General features: G+C 42.5%; 1 protein-coding gene across 1 annotated transcript; it reads right to left on the bottom strand.

Moving 5' to 3' along the window:
• On the bottom strand, positions 1-22,557 carry LOC139386521 (ATPase WRNIP1-like). The gene is made up of 7 exons (XM_071132117.1): positions 21,762-22,557; positions 12,086-12,280; positions 9,651-9,901; positions 5,341-5,564; positions 1,878-2,033; positions 1,438-1,517; positions 1-1,186 (listed from the first exon to the last, which is right to left on the bottom strand). Exons 1-7 carry the CDS (start codon positions 22,404-22,406, stop codon positions 896-898), a joined length of 1,842 nt encoding a protein of 613 aa, XP_070988218.1. The 5' UTR covers positions 22,407-22,557; the 3' UTR covers positions 1-895.
• Positions 22,558-23,664: the final 1,107 nt, after the last annotated feature.

Raw genomic sequence — 23,664 nt, 5'->3', positions numbered from 1 at the left:
TACTGCATGAGATTACCTTTAATGTAATTTATCTTTCATTTACAGACAATGGCTCAAAACGGAATAAACCTCCCATATACACTGAGTGTAAAAAACATTAGGAACATGCTCTTTCCATGACAGACTGACCAGGTGAGACCAGGTGAAAGCTATAATCCCTTAGTTATGTCACTTGTTAAATCCACGTCAATCAGTGTAGATGAAGATGAGGAAACAAGTTAAATAAAGATTTTTAAGCCTCGAGACAATTGAGACTGATAGATTGGCTATTCAGAGGGACATTTGGGCAAGAAACGAGTGTCTTTGAACGGGGTATGGTAGTAGGTGCCAGGAGCACCAGTTTGAGTCTGTCAAGAACTGCAACGCTGCGGTGTTATTCACGCTCAAGTTTCCTGTGTGTATCAAGAATGGTCCAGCACCCAAAGGAAATCCAGACAACTTGACACAACTATGGGAAGCATCACAGGGCCAGCATCCCTGTGGAATGCTTTCAACACCTTGTAGAGTCCATGCCCTGATGCATTGAGGCTGTTCTGAGGGCAAAAGGGGGTGCAACTCAATATTAGGAAGGTGTTCCTCATTTTGTGTACACTCAGTGTAAGTCCTAGATGATAAAATGTATTATAATAGAAAAGGTGACAATTACTGTCCCTCTGTTTATTTATAAGTCTATTGAACAAAATATATCAACATAATGGTAACAATCTACAATACAAGATTACATTTATTTAACAAAGTGATATCATTGAACTCAAAATTGGTCTTATACTTAAGTGTTCTATTCGTGTTAGATCCAGCAGCATTTTCAGAGGTCCTCATAGCACAAAAATGGATCTTTAGCATTATAACTCTCACAGTAACATTCACCTCAGATGCCAGAGGTCATGGGTCAACCTCAAAGGTTATAGGTCAGAGGTGACTTCCAGGTGAAGAAGTCCATTCCCCGGAGCTCCTCAGGCAGGTAGTCCTGCTCCACAGGGGCACTGAAGGCAGGGTTGTACTTGTAGCCCTCAGCGTAGCCCAGGTCCTTCATGAGCTTGGTGGGGGCGTTGCGAAGGTGCAGGGGAACAGAGGGTAGGGGGCCCTTATGGTTCCTCAGACTGGCCTTCACGTTACCGTACGCCTTGTAGATTTCTACCGACTTAGGAGCCCTGGCCAGGTACACCACACACTGAGCCAAGATCACCTGAGGGTGGGAGGGAAGGAAGGAGCGAGGGGAGGAAAGGGAGTAGAGGGAGAATTACCTTTATTAGTGTTTTGATATGGCCAAATATCAAAAGGCATACCGGATACCATGGTCAGAAAATAAGGAGTTCCTCAGGTAAAATCCAATGTCTCTCTTTATTGTATCCACAACATAACAAAGAGCTGATATTTAACAGAGGCAGATGTAAGGACAACTCTTGGTTGCCCTTGGTGACAAGATTTAAGTCTCACCTCACACTCTGGCATCCCGATGAAGTGGCAGGCCTGGAAGGCAGATACAGCCTGAGGAAGGGCAGAGGGATCTGCCATACCTGAACAAAAGGGACAGGACATCCAGTCAGAACACACCATAACCTTGTCTAGGCCTTTGAGTTTTAAGGGAAGACTCCTTCCATGGCTCTGACAGGTGCAGACCAACAGAAAATAGACTCTGCATACAAATGTCAGGTTAAAAATAAGATTAGTCTGGGATGATACCAAAGACGCTAGATCATGTTTGTTGACATAATAGTTTGGTACAGGTAATTAGTGCTTGACCAACATGTTTTTATAAAAAGCACATTCTCCTCCTTACAGTGTTTTCTGAGGTTGCGCCAATGCAATGGTTCATGTAATTGGGTCAATAACTGATTAAAACAATGGTTTGATGTAAACAGAGACGCATCACACACCCACGTCTTCACTAGAGAAGCGGACTAGTCTGCGAGCCACGTACAAGGGGTCCTCTCCTCCCTCCAGCATGCGGCCCAGCCAGTAGAGGGAAGCGTTCTCATGGGAGCCCCTCATTGATTTGTGCAGCGCTGAGATGCAGTTATAGTGCTCCTCACCTTTATGTAACAAACAACAAAATAGGGTTGGATGGGTGGGAAAATGACCATATAGATCTAGAGAGAAATAGAAATGCATAGAAATACACTATATACAAAAGTATGTGGACACCCCTTCAAATTAGTGGATTCGGCTATTTTAGCCACACCCGTTGCTGACAGGTGTATAAAATCAAGCACAAACACATGCAATCCCCATAGGCAAAAATTGGCAGTAGAATGGCTGTAGAATTACTGAAGAACTCAGTGACCTTCAACTTGGCTCCCTCATATTAATGCCCATGATTTTTGGAATGAGACGTTTCGAGGAGTTGGTGTCCACATACTTTTGGTCATGTAGTGTACATATAATGTAGTGGACAAAAGGAGGGGAGGGGAGGGGTTAAGGTGGGGTGGGGATGAAGAAAAATAAGGGATCCAAAAATATATAAATAATACAAATGATTGTCTTGTTTTAGTTACACATAAGGCCATATGTTTCTTATAATGTTTCTCCCTGGACTGGCAAACCTGGGTTCAAATAATATTATGATTTTTCGGGGCACAATGTAAACAATGAAATAGTCCTAAAAGTACAAACCCTTGCCCCATGTGGCTCTCCTGGCAAAATTCAATCAAATGCTCAAAGTAGCCTATTTGTAAGAAAAAAAAAGAAAGTATTTTCTTCTTCTGATCCCTAGTGATCCATCCATCTCCCTCCAGTCCACACCCACATTCCATCCATCAATCAGAGATAGTTGCTACTCAGAGTGACATGAGGCCTAAATTGGCCAGAGCTTCACTGGCGGCTTTCCAAGGCAAAGAATAATACACAAAAGTTACTGGTTAACTGTAGAGGGCTTAGAAACAAATCCAGACCAATGCCTGCTTGACACAAGTCATTTGTTTTTAGTTTCATAGATAAAAAAATTGCTTCATCAAAATATCTTTCACACTAACAAAACTTAATAGAGCAGCATCAGGTTCAGTTCACACAACAGAATAGTGATGGAGGTCTACATGTCATCTCTTGTGGACAGATTCTCATGAACATGAAACAACGAGAATCTGTCAGGGCTCACGTAGAATGTGACCACAAGCAGCAGTAGTTCCTGGTTTGGGGTTTTTGGCATGGATTATTTGGAGAAATCAGGATTGGGCAAAGACGGTGAGCTTAAACTGGTGCGTGGGTTGTCAAGCCTGTGTGAGGATAATGGTTTTCGTTTGCGAGTGAGGAGACTTTGCTTCCTTCCTTTACACAAAAGGTAATCACAATTGTTATCGGCATTCCCTTCCAGATGTAAAACAGGAAATGACAAACTTTCGCGAAATAATTTTACTTCCGGGTAACTGAGATTAGTCTACATGCAATGATGTGAATGAATTTCATCACTGTTTTTTTTATGACAACTTTAAATAGAGTAAATGTAGAGTTAGGCCTATAGCTGGTAAAACCATATATCCTGGATGTCTAGCTAGTTGACATAACAGTTAAGAGGCTGCTGGGCTGGGTCTAGGCTATATTTGTGTTCCTGCTGTATAGTTGATGTACATTAATCATTTCTGGGGCATCTTCAGAGGAAATTCCGGTTCGATATTAAATTTGGCTAGCTCCTTTAACCCCATAGGCTTAATTAGGTTCTGGATTCTCTCTGGGGGCCTCAGTCTCCCCAGACCAATTAACCCACCATTGCGGTGATGTTCTAGCCTGGTCCTGTCTGTTTGACCCGTCTTAGCATCATTGTAAGGCGTGACAATGACCATATGAGTTGACAAGACAGCACTAAACAGGTCTGGTGCCAGGCTAGTGAGGGTCTATCCCTTGCTTCCAGTGGGCAATGGGCAATGTCCCATTATGAGACAGCCGTCCTAATTCGAACCTATGTCTCATTTGTCACTCAGGTGGTCCCTCTTTCACCTCTCTCACCAATGAATAACTCGCCCACCTCAACCCTCCATATCCCATCCCACCTCCCGAGGCATTAGTGTGTTGATACAGCTATTTTGGATAAGGCTTCATCCACCTGAAGGCCTCCTTCAGCACCCAAAATAGGACACATGGAAACAAGGCAGGCGTCCTGTAAATCAACCAGGCCATGGAGGATGATGGAGCTCAGGGGGTCTCATAATAAATTGCCACGCCAGCTGGCACAAACTTTTCAAGCCCATGGCAGACAGCCCTCTGTCCCTGGTGGTGTGTTGGCAGCAGCAGTCAGAGTAAAAGGGTCCCCAGGATCCCCCCAAAAACCCATTTATCCTCTCATTTGCAAAAGAGCCATACACTCTATGGCATGTTTGAAGTGGTTGATCCATTTACTAGTAAAATCCTGAGAAGTTTGACAGGGAAGTGTTGAGAGGGAAAATACCAGGAATTTTGAGAAGACTCCTCTACCCATCTTCCACTGAGGTTGACAGAAAAAGTAAAGCTGAGAACCAGAGGTTAAAAGAGACTGGGATCAAGTCCCTTCACCTTCACTTTTCAGACACTAATGCACATAATATAAGAGTTATGACGGGTACTACATACTCTACGACCACACCAAGGAGTCTATCAATCTCCTAAGTGTCCTCTGACTAACATATTCTGGATATTCATTGATTCCAGTAAGATGACGCTGACAACAACCAGTCCATGCTTCTAAAGCATCAATCAAGGGCAGTGAGCCACACTAGCACTTGGCAGGCTGGCACCACGGTGACATCACTTGTACAGTCACTGTCTGAGGGTTTTAACCTAATTAGCGCTAGCCGTCTGGCTGAGCCAGCTAATGTAGGGCATATTGAAAGAGTCTACTGTACGTATTAGAGGGCAAAGTGTTCTTTGGCTGGATCTGGCTGCATATCTCAGACTCAGAGCAAAGGGGAAGTTAGCTCTACCAATAGGACCAGCACATTCACCATTTCACAAGAGACCTCTGAAATACACCTAAACTATTCACAGGTCCATTCCCATGAGCTGACAGACAGACTGCTTGGGTTATTATCTCTGGGCTGCTGCTGTGGAGCCAACCAGACAGGATGTCACCACTCTGTAATTATCAAATTGAATCATGACAAGTAACATCATTTGTCATCTACATTTTTAAATGTCTGTCAGTCCAGTGAGGGGCAGTGTAAAAGAACATCCTAGAAAAATGTCAAATGTCCACTGACTACAGCTGAATCAATTGAAAATAATGTACTCTAATGTTATGGTTGAACCATTGAGGAGCATCAAGATCATCAGTATGCTGGAGTTTCAATTTAGTGTACAGTTTTTCTCCATGCACCTGTTAGTATGATAGGTGTGCGACTCCTATACTCTTTTCTATTGAACCATTGGACTCACCTGCTTTGTCGTAGAGGATATGGGACCTCTGAAGGCCCTCCTTCACATGCTCCTCCTGCACCACAATGTCATGTGGGGTACTGCCAGATCCTGATTGGCCAGGACGGGCTGCACCCACCCGGGCCTGGACAGCCAGCTGGAGTCCGTTGAGCCCCGCCCGGGCGTCGCCGTCACACAGGTGGGCTATGGTGTCCAGAGCCTTCTGCTCAATATAGACCTTTGGTCTACAAAACATGAAAACAGAAACGCATTCAATAATAACAAATAAGAAATGTTTAGCTCCGATTATATTAGGCCTAAATGGCAGAGAAAAGTGACAATAACTGTATTTTTGCTATACTGCACATAGAAGCGTTTTCATCCAACATCAAATAGAGACCTTGCTGCTCAGAATTTGACTCCTGCAAACAGGGTGCTATGGTTTTTGGATGATCCTCCAGATCCCCCAGCCAACTACCTAATCGTTCATCCCCAGATCCAAACGGTTGACCCTGATGAAAAGCAACCGGTACGACGCCACACTTCGAGACCCTCTCACAGGGGCAGGCCCCCCCTCCATGTATGGTGACATAAACCAGACCCACACGAGGGGCACTCTTCAATTTTGCCAAGGCATGATGGGCAGTGTCCTTGTACCAGCGTCTGGTCTAATACCATGTTTCGTTCTCAAATAATCCCATCTCTAAAACAAGTACACAACAGAGACTTGATCGACTTGGCCACTAGTGATGGAACAAAAAAAATGAACAAAAAAAAATGTGATAGTTACATATCAGGCAGATATATTGTATTGTTTTGACAATATCACAATATTATTTTTGCGCTAGTTGGCTGAACCGGCACCAAAATAAAATTACAGTACTGAATCGCAATACATATAGAATCGTAATACATATTGCTTCGGCACCTAAGTATTGTGATAATATCGTAACGTGAGAGCTCTGGCAATTCACAGCCCTATTGGCCACTAAGGTGACAAATAAACAACCCCTTACCAAAAACCACATTATGGAGTCAGCAGGGGAGCATCTTTATTGGACTTGGCCTGGGTGATAATGTCATTGCAGGAGCTGGAGAGAAGTTAGCCTGAGTGTTCTTCTGGTCTGGGTGTCAGGTTAGACAGTCAGGACAGTGTTGAGCCGACAGTCCTGTGACAACATGAGAACTAACGGGGAGAGTGGAACGTGGCCCCTGGTCCCCGGGGCGATGCAAACACCCTCCACCAGCTCCAAGTGGGTCAGGACATGTAAACGTCTCTTGTTACCGATACCGACCCCCTTAATACTGATCCACATAACTCAAACCTAACCCACCATGCCAGGGACTTGCCACCTGAAAAACGCATCATTCTTGACTAGAATTTCAGTTTATTGAGTGGCCTCCAGAAACCTAATCATTACTAAATTTATCCATTTAATTTGGCATATATTCTAGTCGACATGTGTAATCATCTATCAAGTTGATTTATGAAGTTCATCTTTCTAATCATTTGAGGTACCGGTAGGGTTACCGTTACGGTGACCGTATTATTAAGTGCATAGATCTATCTCGAGACATGATAAAGGTCCATTCTAAATCAAAACAAATATCACACATATATTATTTGGTTTATGTAAAGACAAGATTAAATAAAGAATTGTCTGATGGGTGACAATATTAGCCGATCACTTGTGAATGATATATTATCACTTTTGAATGATGCCTAGCGTGAGGCAAGAAACATGCATAATTGCATTTGCGGTCACTTTTGATAATGGTGTTTTCCCGCTAATAGAACATTCTCTCTTACAGCCTACTGCCGTGTGCACATTGCTGCGATTAGAATGTGAAGAAATAGCCTAATAGTTTATCAACATTTTAAGCTAAATGTTCTGATCTGTGGCATCAGCCTCTTTGCGTAAAAATGATTTTTTTTAATGCTAATGGTTGTATTAATTTGGGATCAATCACGTCCCACAACTGTCCAAGACTATGTTTGGAATAATTATTTATTGCACAGAATAGATCAACTTTAGGACTATGGGGGATAGTAGATTGACATAGGCTAGTGCTTTTTCTGTTCTTTAGGCCTACTCATCTTGTTGGCTGACGAAAAGTAAATGTGGACAGTAAATGTGGACACCTCGGAATTGGATAAGGACACGCGCAGTTGCGTCCCGATGTGTCGGTCTTCACTTTTAGCTTGTGGGAAAGACCCGATCAGGTGATGGAGAGCCATGTGAGTGAGGTGCTTCGGAGCGCGCAGCACTCAGGGAGAAGGGAATTATAAGTATTATATTCAGCCCAAAGGCACAACAGCCACTGGCCGCAAAAGCCATGGGATTTTTTAGGGGGCATTACATCCACACAAAGGGGATGCCGCCAGGAAATTTGAGGCATTATCAAGTGCTTGTCAAATTGTGAATGAGAGACTGATGAAGTGTGTACAGCCGGTGCAAAAAAACTCAAGCCTTTCAAGCAACTTTTTTCATATCATCATTAGTCGCATCATGCAGTCTTAGAATGTATTGCAAATCTAAACATATAACCCAATGTTTGTAGAACAACTAAAGTTACATTAATACCTCTAAATTAAGCATATAGGAGAACCTATTTCTTTGATAACCACAACACAGAATAGCCGCATGTGTGCACTCCCTCAAATCGTTTCTATTTTATACAGCTTTGTTCAATTGCATTCTTCATACTATAAAATCTAAAATAATGCCATGAAATTCAAAGCAAATATTGTCTGCTAAATTAACTAGTGTAGCCCACAGCCATATGGCATAGCCAGATCAGGACCTAACATAAGGACATCTGAGTATCCTATTCTGTTCTTCTGAAATAGACTACATGTTTCTTTAGACCTGTCTAAAATAAAATAAAAAATGATTATATTGAGAAGGTGTAGGCATGGATTTATTAGACTTTTAAAAATGTAGAGGTTTCAAAGTTCTGCATCGGCGGCTTGTAGGCTACATGTGGAATCCATACTGGTACCTGGCAGTTTGACAATCACAGACTGACAAAATGTTGTGACCGCCACAGCCCTAGGTACCAGTGTGCTGATTCTGATCCATGAGCCTAAATGAAACAATAGATCTATATAGTAAATACCTGCGGGTAGATGAATAAAATATACTGTTTAAATGTTGACATTTAAGCCACTAAGTGTGACATCTGAACCGCATGCCATAGCTATGTGACACCAACAGCTCATTGGATATCCTACCAACCTTTCAATTCTATTCATTACTTTTGGCATACAATTAAATGATGTGAGGAGGGTGATAAGGGAGGGCACATACTAAACTAGTCTCATCTAGCTGTCCCAGTGGGACCTTCCTGTGAAACATACAGCCAAACATGCCTGTCTCCTCCCTTGGCTTGGACTCCAGACAAGACGATAGCCCCTTTTTAATTTGATAGGGGTGAGAGAGGAAAGCCAGGGCTGAGACCATTTTTTGCTGATGCAGTGTGGAAAATGTCTGGTTTAAAATGTTCCTTGGAACACATGTATAGTTTGATAAAATAAATTTGACAGAACAAGATAGGATGTAAAGATGTGATGTAATAGAAAGGGTTGGTCCACCTGAGCGTAAAGATCTTTACACAACCAAAGAGCATTTCACTCCATGGTTTGCACCTGTACCAAGATCTTTAAACACAAATATTTAATATAACATCTAATGTTAGCTCAATCACCACCACCACTCAATCACACCCATGTTGACCATGAAGGCTTTCTGCCATGAATCTGGTACACTGTTAAAACTGAGCCCTCATCTGCTGCCAGCAGTTAACAGCTGTCTCACTTAAACAGGCTAGGCTATACCGACACACTCCCCTCCATCTCTGTCAACAGAGAGAGAAATAGATAGAGGAGAGAGAGAAAAAGAGAAAAAGGAGAGCGTGAGCGAGAGGTTACTAGTTCATTTAGCAGACAAGATTTGCTTAGAATTCCATGGCATTATAGTATATTATTTATAATATGAAGAATACAATTGAACAAAGCTGAATAAAATAGAAAGGATATTTTCTCCAAGAGAGAAAGAGAGAGAAAGGAGAGCGAGCGAGTGAGTGAGAGAGAGGAGAGAAAGGAGAGAGAGAGAGAACACAACTGCCAGGGCTGTCTGCCTATAGTCAGGCCTGCTAGGCCATAAATGACCTAAAGGAAAACATTTTAAGGTGGGCACAGAGTAGAGAGAGGACGTCCCCCTTGACCAATCAGGGTTCAGGAATCCAAGACTTAAGGATGACGTGTCTACACGGCACGTTCCGTGATAACAAGGCGCTCATTCCGAGAGGAGGGGGTATGAGCTACTTACTCTGATCTGAGCTCGGTTGGGTCTAACTCGTCTTGATCTATGCGGTCGTTGAGATCTTCTCCCAGTACACTGATCCCCAGTGTAGCGACGGCCCTGAGCAGGATCAACCCCATTGCCTCCACAGACAGCTTGTCCAGAACCAGGACCCTGCACCTGCTAAGCAGAGCCGCGTTCACCTGGAATGAAGGGTTCTCCGTGGTTGCCCCGATCAGAGTCACTGTCCCACACTCCACATGAGGGAGGAAGGTATCCTACATACAGGCAAACAACAAGAGACATAGAAAGAGAGTGAAGAGAGACATGGGAAGAAAAGAGAAGAAGGTGTTGAGCATCCCAAAAGTGGTTCAATATCAAGGGTGAGTCACAGGGCTTTGATTACCTGTGCATGAAATACCATTGGCACTATACCTCACTGTACATTGGTTTAATAGGGTAGCTGTGTAAAAGCATTATAGGGTACATGGTTAAAATACAAATCTATCTCACGCATGCGCTATGATGACTATGTTTTCCCTCTTAGCACCGCTTTAGCCCGAGCACGGTGTAGAGAGTCGGCCCTGGCTCTAACTGCCTGTTAATTGTTATCAGAATTTACACAGACACAATATTTTGTATTTATTTATTTTTTACCTTTATTTAACCAGGCAAGTCAGTTAAGAATTTTTTTTTATTTTCAATGACGGCCTAGGAACAGTGGGTTATCTGTCTGATCAGGGGCAGAGCGACAGATTTGTACCTTGTCAGCTCGGGGATTTGCACTTGCAACCTTCCGGTTACTAGTCCAACGCTCTAACCACTAGGCTACCCTGCCTCCCCTATAAAAGGGTCGTCCTGTGCCACAGTGAGTCCTTCATATTATACTACACAAAATGAAGACAGTAACTGATAAGGATATGTATTGCTATTTTCAGAGTGATACTTGTTTACTATGTTATTGTTACTATAGTTTGTTAAACTTTGTAGGTATTTTAAAACAATTGTGGCATGCTGTACGAAGCAATTATTTCAGATCGGATTTTCTATCAAAACCCATCTGTCCATTATAGTGCTGAGCGATTAGTTCTTTATGAGGTTGGTTCGGTTTCGGTTCGATTATAACTTTTTTTTAAAGACATTAACTGTGCATTAACCATGCATTATGTGGGTTGAATTCTGTAACACAGAATAAGAATAAGAGAATTAATAAAAGCCCCATGATGGTAGTCACTGCTCTTACTGCTTATCACTTACTAACCATCATTTACTCACATTACTTTAATAAAATATTTCAGTTGTGTATAATACATTTGATGACTTTATTTCATTCCAAGTCATCATCTCATCTCTATAGAGCTGATGCCTACGCTGTCTGACAAAATCACTATCTCAGTAGTTCTTACTAAAGGTATACTTTTGACTGCTAAATACCAAATATAAATCACTTAGATCATGTATTGAGAAGTAGAGATACCTTGCGAAGCAACTACTCTCGATCGAGCGCTCTTATGTCTCTTCTCTCCGTCTCTGTGTCTGCCACATACAGACCGGACAAGTAGCTGGCTCAATGCATTATGCTCATTGTAGTTAATTACCATGTTTTCTGTGCTAAACTATGTAGAATATTGGCCTGTTGGAAACTACAACTACATCGGACAGTTCAGGCTGGATCTGATTTATCTCTTGAAAAACAGAACGAAATAGAATTCATATATTTGAACCAAAGTTGGTAAATTAGTTGTCAAAAAAACAAAAAAAATAACAGAAATTTCAGTTAATCATTCAGCACTAGTCCATTATGTTACATTTAGAAGTAAATATGTTTTAGTCGATATGTACTGGTCAGGGATGTGGACCACAGATGCAGATTAAGTACACACCATTGTTACTACAATAAAAGAATGGCCACTAACATTCAACATAAATCTGAGGCATTATCTTGGCTAGTTAGGTGATGTGATACCATATTCTAATAGTAGAATTATGCAAACAATCTCTCTCTCAAATGGCTTCAGGGAATCTGATTGAGATGCTACTCTAAAAATCTATGAATATTTCCAAGAATCTGTGGTAGATACAAAGAGGGTGGATAATGGGTATTGTTTGAGGGAATTAAGTCTTTATTTTGGGATCATGAGATGGACATTCCTATACTTGTGTGGTTGAGACCGCGCAGACAGACATGATAGCGTGTACAGAGATTTCTGACAAATGTGTGGCTGTAGCTAGGCAAGGGCAACTAAATAATTTGGCCTACAACTCCATGGAGTACACTACTCATTATGAAAAATGTGATAAGACATAAGATGAGTGAAATTAGACCTACACATTTTCATAAAAATAAATGTCATCATTGGAATTTGCATCTTGGAGTGATACCCTTTACCTTTTGTCATTATTATTGGCTGAAACCTGAGCCCAATTCTTCTCATTGGCTGGAGCACTTTGGTTGTTATTACCTGTTGTGACTTGTTGAAGCGATGGATCTCATCTATAAAGAGGATGGTCTTCCTCTTCATCAGTTTTAACTCATTCTGGGCCTGCTTAATGACCTCTCGCACCTCATTGGTGGATGTGCTGGTGGCAGAGAGAGAAACGAAGCGGGCCGTGCCCCTCTTCTTATTGCCGCTGGCTATGATGTGGGCCAGGGTGGTCTGGAAGGAAGGACAGAGATACATAAACGTAAGAGTTCATAGTGACACCATATCTAATTCTTAGAATTCTTATCCATCTGAAGAAAGCGAGTACCTGTGAATACTTCTCGTTCAAAATATGATTACTACTAATGATGAAGATAGATACATTACATGATTCCCTCTTATGTGTGGGGCCCTATGTGAAACTTATTTTTCTTCATTAAATCCTTGGGAATGCAGGCAGGCACCTAAAATCATGCATCTACTGATCCTGCTGCGTGCCACTGTCACAGCATTTCCATCTGTATTTTATAGGCCTATAATGCATTTTCCAGTCCCTATAATCCACAGATGGAACCAAGTCCCCTGGTCCCTGCCTAGAAGACCCTGAAGACAGATTCATAAATCTAGCCTCCACTGTAAATCCTGGAGTCCAGCTCCATAAATCTCATGAAAACTGACCCTTGACACCAGGGGGCTGACAAAGGGAGTCAGCGAGAAAGGGAAAGTGTTAAGAGGCATGCTGTTATGGTGGCCAGTCAAGTCAGAGGTAGCTGGCCTATTATGGCGTTAACAGTGCAGATAACGCAAGACTCCAGCCAGTCTAGGCCTAATGGGAGAATTTCAAGCAGTTCCAATTATGTGACTGCCATCCGTGGGCATTGCAATAATCACATGAACTCAGTCAATCATCATCAAAAAACTGCAGAAATGGCCTTATCTTTAGGCTTAACGTTATGTAGGCACTGGGCATATGCCCTATTGTTACATTCCAAGGCTGCTGCAAGGTCTTCCCTGCCCACAGGGGTCTCGTGTTCTTGAGCAGCGACGACCTCAGGGGGATGGTTGGTTGAAATCAATATTTGTCTGCTTTATAGATTATTTTTCTAACAAGCTGCAACTGAGTAACACTAATTGGTCTGGTCTAAAAAAAAAAAAAAACAGCGCTGATGCTGATATGAGAAGTTGCTGTTGCTGCTGTTGTCAGTCCCACCTGCGGTTGGCATCCAATAAATGTTGCATTCCCGTCACCTACCAGACTGGAATACAACTCCATAATACTTTGCTGAAAAAAAGCATATTTTTTTAAAATACCCTACCGTCTAACACAACACTCACAAAAAAAAAATATATATATATATATATATATCATACTCCACTATTTAACCCCTGTGTGGTGTTTGGGTCTGTGGGCCCATTTTCAATGTTTACTAAAAGAAAAATTATACAATTAATAATTTTTTCAAACTCATTGACCTTGGCTAATTTTCTGTGAAGAACATGTAAAATAACACATTTTCACACTGTGCACTCCCCTACACATTTATATTACATGGGTAATATTTATTACAGGGTAATAAAAGTGTGGGAAAGTGTGTGTGTGGGTGAAAACAAGTAAAAATTAAACAAAAATGTTTGCTGTGTGCCTTCAATCTGTTTTCCTCCTCCCTGGGCCTGCTGTTTCAACATAGCACCAAGAACCTTTCCCTGCCCGTCGCCCTCTTTTCTCACTCTTTACCCTTTGTAGTGTGTGAAACTACACAATGTCTTGTGAGAACATGTACAATGTTATTACAATATATTATTTTAATTTGTAAATATTATTTCCCCACACTCTACCCCAACCAGGTGCAAATTGGGGGAGGGACACAACAAATAAATAGCTTTGCATATGTGGCTACTTAACACAATCAATCAGTATGGCAAAAAGTATCTCTTCTCAGAGGGCCTTAGAATTTTTTTAGCAGAGAGAGAAGCTAGTGTGAAAGAAGCATCTTCCACTTTGGAAAATCATGAATTTTGTCCCTGTCAATTCGGAGTCTGACAGGGAGTTGGATGAAGAGGATGAGACTGACAATAAGCCACCCCCACATTCCCAGTGGGTCAGAAGTTTACATACAATCAATTAGTATTTGTTAGCATTGACTTTAAATTGTTTAACTTGGGTAAAACATTTTGGGTAGCCTTCCAACTTGGGTGAATTTTGGCCAATTCCTCATGACAGAGCTGGTGAGTCAGGTTGAGTCAGGTATGTTGGCCTCCTTGCTCTCACATGCTTTTTCAGTTCTGCTCACAAGTTTTCTATAGGATTGAGGTCAGGGCGTTGTGATGGCCACTCCAATACCTTGACTTTGTTGTCCTTAAGCCAACAACTTTGCCACAACTTTGGAAATATGCTTGGGGTCATAGTCCATTTGGAAGACCCATTTGCGATCAAGCTTTAACTTCCTGACTGATGTCTTGAGATGTTGCTTCAATATATCCACATAATTTTCTTTCCTCATGATGCCATCTATTTTGTGAAGTGCACCAGTCCCTCCTGCAGCAAAGCACCCCCACAACATGATGCTGCCACCCCCATGCTTCACGGTTGGGATGGTGTTCTTTGGCTTGCAAGTCTCCCCCGTTTTCCTCCAAACATAACAATGGACATTATAGCCAAACAGTTCTATTTTTGTTTCATCAGACCAGAGGACATTTCTCCAAAAAGTATAATCTTTGTCCCCATGTGCAGCTGCAAACGGTAGGCTTTTTTATGGCGGTTTTGGAGCAGTGGCTTCTTCCTTGCTGAGCGGCCTTTCAGGTTATGTCGATATAGGACTCGTTTTACTGTGGATATAGATTAGAGGTCGACCGATTATGATTTTTCAACGCCGATACCGATTATTGGAGGACCAAAAGAGCCGATACCGATTAATCGGCCGATATAAAAAATGTATTTGTAATAATGACAATACTGAATTAACACTTATTTTAACCTCTAGTGACACCCCATCCCGTGAATGGGACCGTTGTCATCATCTGACACTAATTAGCATAACGCAACGGACATAAATATTACTAGAAAATATTCCTATTCATGAAAATCACAAGTGAAATATATTGAGACACAGCTTAGCCTTTTGTTAATCACCCTGACATCTCAGATTTTCAAAATATGCTTTACAGCCAAAGCTAGACAAGCATTTGTGTAAGTTTATCGATAGCCTAGCATAGCATTTTGTCCAGCTAGCAGCAGGTAACTTGGTCACGGAAATCAGAAAAGCAATCAAATTAAATAATTTACCTTTGATGAGCTTCGGATGTTTTCACTCACGAGACTCCCAGTTAGATAGCAAATGTTCCTTTTTTCCAAAAATATTATTTTTGTAGGCGAAATAGCTCCGTTTGTTCTTCACGTTTGGCTGAAAAGCCCGGAAATTGCAGTCACGAAAACTGCGAAAAATATTCCAAATTAGCTCCATATTATCGACAGAAACATGGCATACGTTGTTTATAATCAATCCTCAAGGTGTTTTTCAAATATCTATTCGATAATATATTCATCGGGACAATTCGTTTTTCAGTAGGACCGATTGGAGTAATGGCTACCTCTGTATTTTACGCAAGAATCTCTCTGGGAGCATCAGGTGACCACTTGCGCAATGTAGCCGCCTACGGGTATTCTTCAACATAATTTAAAAAATTTACCTTTATTTAATTAGGCAAGTCAGTTAAGAACAAATTCTTATTTTCAATGGCGGCCTAGGAATGGTGGGTTAACTGCCTGTTCAGGGGCAGAACGACAGATTTGTTCCTTGTCAGCTCAGGGATTTGATCTTGCAACCTTCCAGTTACTAGTCCAACGCTCTAACCACCTGCCTTACATTGCACTCCACGAGGAGCCTGTGTGGCAGGCTGACTACCTGTTACGCGAGTGCAGCAAGAAGCCAAGGTAAGATGCTAGCTAGCATTAAACTTATCTTATAAAAAACAATCAATCTTAACATAATCACTAGTTAACTACACATGGTTGATGATATTACTAGTTTATCTAGCGTGTCCTGCGTTGCATATAATCGATGCGGTGCCTGTTAATTTCTCATCGAATCGAGGCCTACTTCGCCAAACGGGTGATGATTTAACAAGCGCATTCGTGAACAAAGCACTGTCTTTGCACCAATGTGTACCTAACCATAAACATCAATGCCTTTCTTAAAAATCAATACACAAGTGTATATATTTTTAAACCTGCATATTTAGTTAATATTGCCTGCTAACATGAATTTATTTTAACTTGGGAAATTGTCACTTCTCTTGCGTTCCGTGCAAGCAGTATATGCAGCAGTTTGGGCCGCCTGGCTCATTGCTAACTGTGTGAAGACCATTTATTCCTAACAAAGACTGTAACTAATTTGCCAGAATTAACATTGAAGGTTGTACAATGTTTAGCAATATTTAGATTTAGGCATTAGATAAAATACAGAACGGTTCCGTATTTCACTGAAAGAATAAACGTTTTGTTTTCGAAATTATAGTTTCCGGATTTGACCATATTAATGACCTAAGTCTCGTATTTTTTTTATTTTTATTTTTTGAATTTTTACCCCTTTTTCTCCCCAATTTCGTAGTATCCAATTGTTGTAGTAGCTACTATCTTGTCTCATCGCTACAACTCCCGTACGGGCTCGGGAGAGACGAAGGTTGAAAGTCATGCGTCCTCCGATACACAACCAACCAAGCCGCTGCTTCTTTAACACAGCGCACATCCAACCCGGAAGCCAGCCGCACCAATGCGCCGGAGGAAACACTGTGCACCTGGCCACCTTGGCTAGCGTACACTGCGCACAGCCCGCCACAGGAGTCGCTGGTGCGCGATGAGACAAGGACACCCCTACCGACCAAGCCCTCCCTCCCTAACCCGGGCGACGCTAGGCCAATTGTGCGTCGCCCCACAGACCTCCCGGTCGCGGCCGGTTACAACAGAGCCTGGGCGCGAACCCAGGACTCTGATGGCACAGCTGGCGCTGCAGTACAGCGCCCTTAACCACTGCGCCACCCGGGAGGCCCCTAAGTCTCGTAATTCTGTGTGTTATTATGTTATAATTAAGTCTATGATTTGATATAGCAGTCTGACTGAACGATGGTAGGCAGCAGCAGGCTCGAAAGCATTCAGTCAAACAGCACTTTGGTGCGTTTGCCAGCAGCTGTGCTTCAAGCATTGAGCTGTTTATGACTTCAAGCCTATCAACTCCCAAGATTAGGCTGGTGTAACTGATGTGAAATGGCTAGCTAGTTAGTGGGGTGCGCGCTGATAGCGTTTCAATCGGTGATGGAAACAGGTGGCTCTAGACAGGGAGCGTCATAGCGTCATTTCCGGTCACAACTTGCAGACTTGTTTACGTGCTGCTGTGCGGTCTGTTGCCAACCTTTCTTTGCTACCTGACAACTTTACGGTTTTTACTTTTTAATTAACGTTTATATTTTTAATTTTTCCCTCACTCAACTTTTTTTCCGTTCAACTTTTTCACTCCGGACATTTTATCTGGACATGGTTCATCAGGACTTCCAACAGGGACTTCCAGTATTTATGCGTCGGGGGGCTAGGGTCAGTCTGTTATATATATATATATTTTTTTGCAAATCGTTCCAGTCACAGGCAGCAGAGAAGTGGAAGGAAAGGCGGCCAAATTAGGTGTTGGCTTTAGGCATGGTCAGTGAGATACGCCTGCTGGAGCGCGTGCTACGGGTGGGTGTTGCCATCGTGACCAGTGAACTGAGATAAGGCAGAGCTTTACCTACCTTTACTTGTAGATGACCTGGAGCCAGTGGGTCTGGCGACGAATATGTAGCGAGGACCAGCCGACTAGAGCATACAGGTCGCAGTGGTGGGTGGTATAAGGTGCTTTAGTAACAAAACGGATGGCACTGTGATAAACTGCATCCAGTTTGCTGAGTAGAGTATTGGAAGCTATTTTGTAGATGACATCGCCAAAGTCGAGGATCGGTAGGATAGTCAGTTTTACTAGGGTAAGTTTGGCGGCGTGAGTGAAGGAGGCTTTTGTTGCGGAATAGAAAGCCGACTCTAGATTTGATTTTAGATTGGAGATGTTTGATATGAGTCTGGAAGGAGAGTTTACAGTCTAGCCAGACACCTAGGTACTTATAGATGTCCACATATTCTAGGTCAGAACCATCCAGGGTGGTGATGCTAGTCGGGCGTGCGAGTGCAGGCAGTGAACGGTTGAAAAGCATGCATTTGGTTTTACTAGCGTTTAAGAGCAGTTGGAGGCCACGGAAGGAGTGTTGAAGCTCGTTTGGAGGTTAGATAGCACAGTGTCCAAGGAAGGGCCAGAAGTATACAGAATGGTATCGTCTGCGTAGAGGTGGATCAGCAAATCGCCCGCAGTAAGAGCAACATCATTGATATATACAGAGAAAAGAGTCGATATCTAGAGTATTTCTGCACCCTCGACAACTACTGTGATTATTATTTGACCATGCTGGTCATTTATGAACATTTTGGCCATGTTCTGTTATAATCTCCACCCGGCACAGCCAGAAGAGGACTGGCCACCCCTCATAGCCTGGTTCCTCTCTAGGTTTCGGCCTTTCTAGGGAGTTTTTCCTAGCCACCGTGCTTCTACACCTGCATTGCTTGCTGTTTGGGGTTTTAGGCTGGGTTTCTATACAGCACTTTGATATATCAGCTGATGTAAGAAGGGCTATATAAATACATTTGATTTGATGTCACTCGCTCTGAGACCTTGAAGTAGTTGTTCCACTTGCTCTGCAAGAGCCGCAGCTTTTGTGGAGCGATGGGTAACGACACTTCGAGGGTGGCTGTTGTCGATGTGTTCCTTGTTCGAGTCCAGGTAGGGGCGAGGAGAGGGACGGAAGCTATACTGTTACACTGGCAATACTAAAGTGCCTATAAGAACATCCAATAGTCAAAGGTATATGAAATACAAATGGTATAGAGACATAGTCCTATAATTTCTATAATAACTACAACCTAAAACTTCTTACATGGGAATATTGAAGACTCATGTTAAAAGGAAACACCAGCTTTCATATGTTCTCATGTTCTGAGCAAGGAACTTAAACGTTAGCTTTTTTACATGTCACATATTGCAATTTTACTTTCTTCTCCAACACTTTGTTTTTGAATTATTTAAACCAAATTGAACATTTTCATTATTTATTTGAAGCTAAATTGATTTTATTGATGTATTATATTAAGTTAAAATAAGTGTTAATTCAGTATTGTTGTAATTGTCATTATTACACATTTAAAAAAAATCAAAACGGCTGATTCATCGGCATCGTTTTTTTTGGTCCTCCAATAATCGGTATCGGCATTGAAAAATCATAATTGGTCGACCTCTAGTAAGAATGCTGTTCATCGATTACAGCTCAGCATTTAACACCATAGTACCCTACAAACTTGTCATTAAGCTCGAGACCCTGGGTCTCGACCCCGCCCTGTGCAACTGGTGGTGAGGGTAGGTAACAACATCTCCACCCCGCTGATCCTCAACACTGGGGCCCCACAAGGGTGTGTTCTCAGCCCTCTCCTGTACTCCCTGTTCACCCACGACTGCGTGGTCATGCACGCCTCCAACTCAATCATTAAGTTTGACTAGTGGTAGGCTTGATTACCAACAACGACGAAACGGCCTACAGGAAGGAGGTGAGGGCCCTCGGAGTGTGGTGTCAGGAAAATAACCTCACACTCAACGTCAACAAAACAAAGGAGATGATCGTGGACTTCAGGAAACAGCAGAGGGAGCAGCCCCCTATCCACATTGACGGGACAGTAGTGGAGAGGGTGGAAAGTTATAAGTTCCTCGGCGTACACATCACAGACAAACTGAAATGGTCCACCCACACAGACAACGTGGTGAAGAAGCCACACAGACAACGTGGTGAAGAAGGCGCAGCGGCGCCTCTTCAACTTCAGGAGGTTGAAGAAATTTGGCTTGTCACCAAAAACACTCACAAACTTTTACAGATGCACAATCGAGAGCATCCTGTCAGGCTGTATCACCGCCTGGTACAGCAACTGCTCCGCCCATAACCGCAAGGCTCTCTAGAGGGTAGTGAGGTCTGCACAACGCATCACCGGGGGCAAACTACCTGCCCTCCAGGACACCTACACCACCCAATGTTACAGGAAGGCCAAAAAGATCAAGGACAACAACCACCCAAGCCCCTGCCTGTTCACCCCACTATCATCCAGAAGGCAAGGTCAGTACAGGTACATCAAAGCGGGGACCAAGAGACTGAAAAACAGCTTCTATCTCAAGGCCATCAGACTGTTAAACAGCCATCACTAACATTGAGTGGCTGCTGCCAACATACTGACTCAACTCTAGCCACTTTAATAATGGAAAAATTGATGTAATAAATGTATCACTAGCCACTTTAAACAATGCCACTTTATATAATGTTTACATACCCTACATTACTCATCTCATATGTATATACTGTACTCTATACCATCTACTGCATCTTGCCTATGCCTTTCGGCCATCACGCAATCAAATATATTTTTTATGTACATATTCTCATACATTCCTTTACACTTGTGTGTATAAGGTAGTTGTTGTGAAATTGTTAGAGGTTAGATATTACTGCATGGTCAGAACTAGAAGCACAAGCATTTCGCTAAATTTGCATTAACATCTGCTAACCATGTGTATGTGACAAATAAAATTAGATTTGATGTGTGTCTGACTCTTCTACCATGGCCTGCTGTAACTATATATGTGAGTGAGATGTTAGTAAAATTCCTGAACTAAGTGTTTTCATCATTCTAGATTGCAGCCGGTAGCAACATGAAGAAGCGCTGCGATGAGTGTGGACCCAAGGACAGGAAGACACAGTACACATGCATCAAGTGCAAGAAATACATTTGCAACACACACACACAGCAAAACTCTGTCCCTCATGTGGTGTGTAGACCAGCCTTAATTTGTGTTTAAAAAAAATCACATTTTATTTTTAAAATAATGATAGCGCTTTAATTGATACATTTTACCTAGCAGAAGTAAATGGCAAATATTAACTATGCTGTCATTATTTTTTACATTTAACCTTTAACTAGGCAAGTCAGTTCAGAACAAATTCTAATTTACAATGACTGTGTATTGCTTGTAATTGATGCAAGTCAACATCTAAGTATTAAGTAATTTTACATAAATTGTTATGGCTGTATTGTTTAAAAACCCAATAATGTTTTGGGTCCATCAGACCCGCGAACATTGGGTGAATAACAAAAACATGACACCACACAAGGGTTAAATCTATTTAGTCCTACTTCAGGCCAACAGCCTGAAAGTATGAGCCACCACCACTTAACACACCTCTTCTGACATCAAACCTCACACACCCAAATACCTCTCTGCAGCTGCCAAATACCTCTATTTTCTGCAATTTATGTTCCATCCCTGCAGGACAGTTGATAACCATTGTTATAAATGCCAGAATTACAGTCTTACTTGAAACATATCACTTGGTTTATCCCTCCGTACTGGTACAGATCTACTACTCACACCACACCTCTCAGGATCCCTCCCCCTTGACCCATCTTCCTTTACTTTCTTCACTGCCTCAGCATATGACAACTTCTGCTTGTCAGTCACAAACTTCATCATCACTCACGTGTTACTTTCGTTTACAACATGGAAATACAATCTAGATTATATGTATATGTTTACAAAGTAGAACACCACACCTTCCCACATCCAGGTGGTCCCCATAGGATCAATGACGGTATCTCCTGAGAATCCAACAGCGACCTGAGAAGGGTGTGTTCTCCTACTACTTTGTTTTGGCCGAAATATTCCTCTAGCGTGGTTGGTCGCAGTTTATCCGCCAGTGGCTTATCGATATTCAGCAGTGCGCGCACAGGTGTTGTATCACGCGGGGTCTTTATCAGTGTGTTCGATGCAGGGGGGTCGATGCAAAACTGTCCCATCGCCTTACCTGCCCCCATCTCGTCCGGTGAATGACGTTTCTTTCCTTTGCTGACAGCAGTGCTGGCAATCGGTTTATTCGATAAAAATGTATTTCGTTCACTTTGAACTGGACCCTTATTTATGTTGGTCTGAAACATCCTGAAAATCGGAGAGGGCGGCGTGGTACTTTTCCTCGCCTCCGACGAGTCTGTCGTGTTGACTGTTGGACTAGACGCTTCGCTAGAAATGCGAGGTTTCTTGAGAGGTGGTCCGTTCATTTCTTGACTGGTTGATGTCGGACAACTGTCATTGTTTAACAAACATCTGTCCAGATGGGCATTGATTTCTGACGCCGCAAAATCCTTAAAACAAACGGGACATTGTACTGGCTCCGCAACGCTACCTGTTACTTCGCTCGCCATGTTTTCTTTCCCGCTAAACTTGACCTCACCACGTGACCATAACACCGACACTTTATAAAAATATAATATTTTACATTTATTATAGCAGTTTAAAAAATAAAAAAGATCACTTAAGATTTGTGTTCACTTGCAGCGTGTGAGCCATTTCTGTCTGCCTAGAACGGGGTCAGAATTTATTTGAAGCATTATGGGATTTGTAGTTTATGGTCTGCAGATAGTGGGCTTCTGGGCTACAGTCGATAAATCAATTAAGCCACTTCAGTTTTACAAACAAAGATGCAATGGAACAGGTGACAGATGGAATAAATCAATTCTCATTTTCTCCATTATCCAAATGTATATCAACATCTCTTGCCAGGAGTAACATAGCCTGCATGCATGTCTGACTGTCTGTATTTCCTCTCTTCAGCTCAGACAAGACGCCCAGCAGCCATGAGAGACAGGCACCAGAGGTCCCTCTGCAGAGGAGGACAGAGAGGGCCCACCATAGTTGGGGTCTGCCAGCTTGCTGAAAGCCAGAACAACGTAGCCAAGCTGGCCTTCTTCTACTACCTGGAGAGGGTGGAGACCAGGATGGCTCATAATAATGTCTAGAACAGAGCGAATGGAATGGCATCAGCTGTTTGGAATGGCATCAGCTATTTGGAATGGCATCATCAGTTTGGAATGGAATCAGCTATTTGGAATGGCATCAGCTATTTGGAATGGCATCATCTGTTTGGAATGGCATCATCTGTTTGGAATGGAATCAGCTATTTGGAATGGAATCAGCTATTTGGAATGGCATCAGCTATTTGGAATGGCATCATCAGTTTGGAATGGAATCAGCTATTTGGAATGGCATCAGCTATTTGGAATGGCATCATCTGTTTGGAATGGCATCATCTGTTTGGAATGGAATCAGCTATTTGGAATGGCATCAACTATTTGGAATGGCATCAGCTGTTTGGAATGGCATCAGCTATTTGAATGGCATCAGCTATTTGATACCATTCCACTGATTCCCCCCCCCCCCCCCCCCCCCCCCCCAATTAAGGTGTCACCAACCTCCTTTGGTAGGCATATTATACACTGACTATAGAAAACATGAGGACCACTTTCCTAATATTGAGTTGCACCCCTTTTGCTTTCAGAGCAGCCTCAATTAGTTGGGGCATGGATTCTACAAGGTGTCGAAAGCATCCCACAGGGATGCTGGCCCATGTTGACTCCAATGCTTCCCACAGTTGTGTCAAGTTGGCTGGATTTCCTTTGGGCG

This window comes from Oncorhynchus clarkii, chromosome 28 (genome assembly GCF_045791955.1).
Source record: "Oncorhynchus clarkii lewisi isolate Uvic-CL-2024 chromosome 28, UVic_Ocla_1.0, whole genome shotgun sequence".
NCBI classification, from domain to species: domain Eukaryota; kingdom Metazoa; phylum Chordata; class Actinopteri; order Salmoniformes; family Salmonidae; genus Oncorhynchus; species Oncorhynchus clarkii.
The sequence above is the reverse complement of the archived record's forward strand: the minus strand, read 5'-3'. Positions and strand labels throughout refer to the sequence as shown.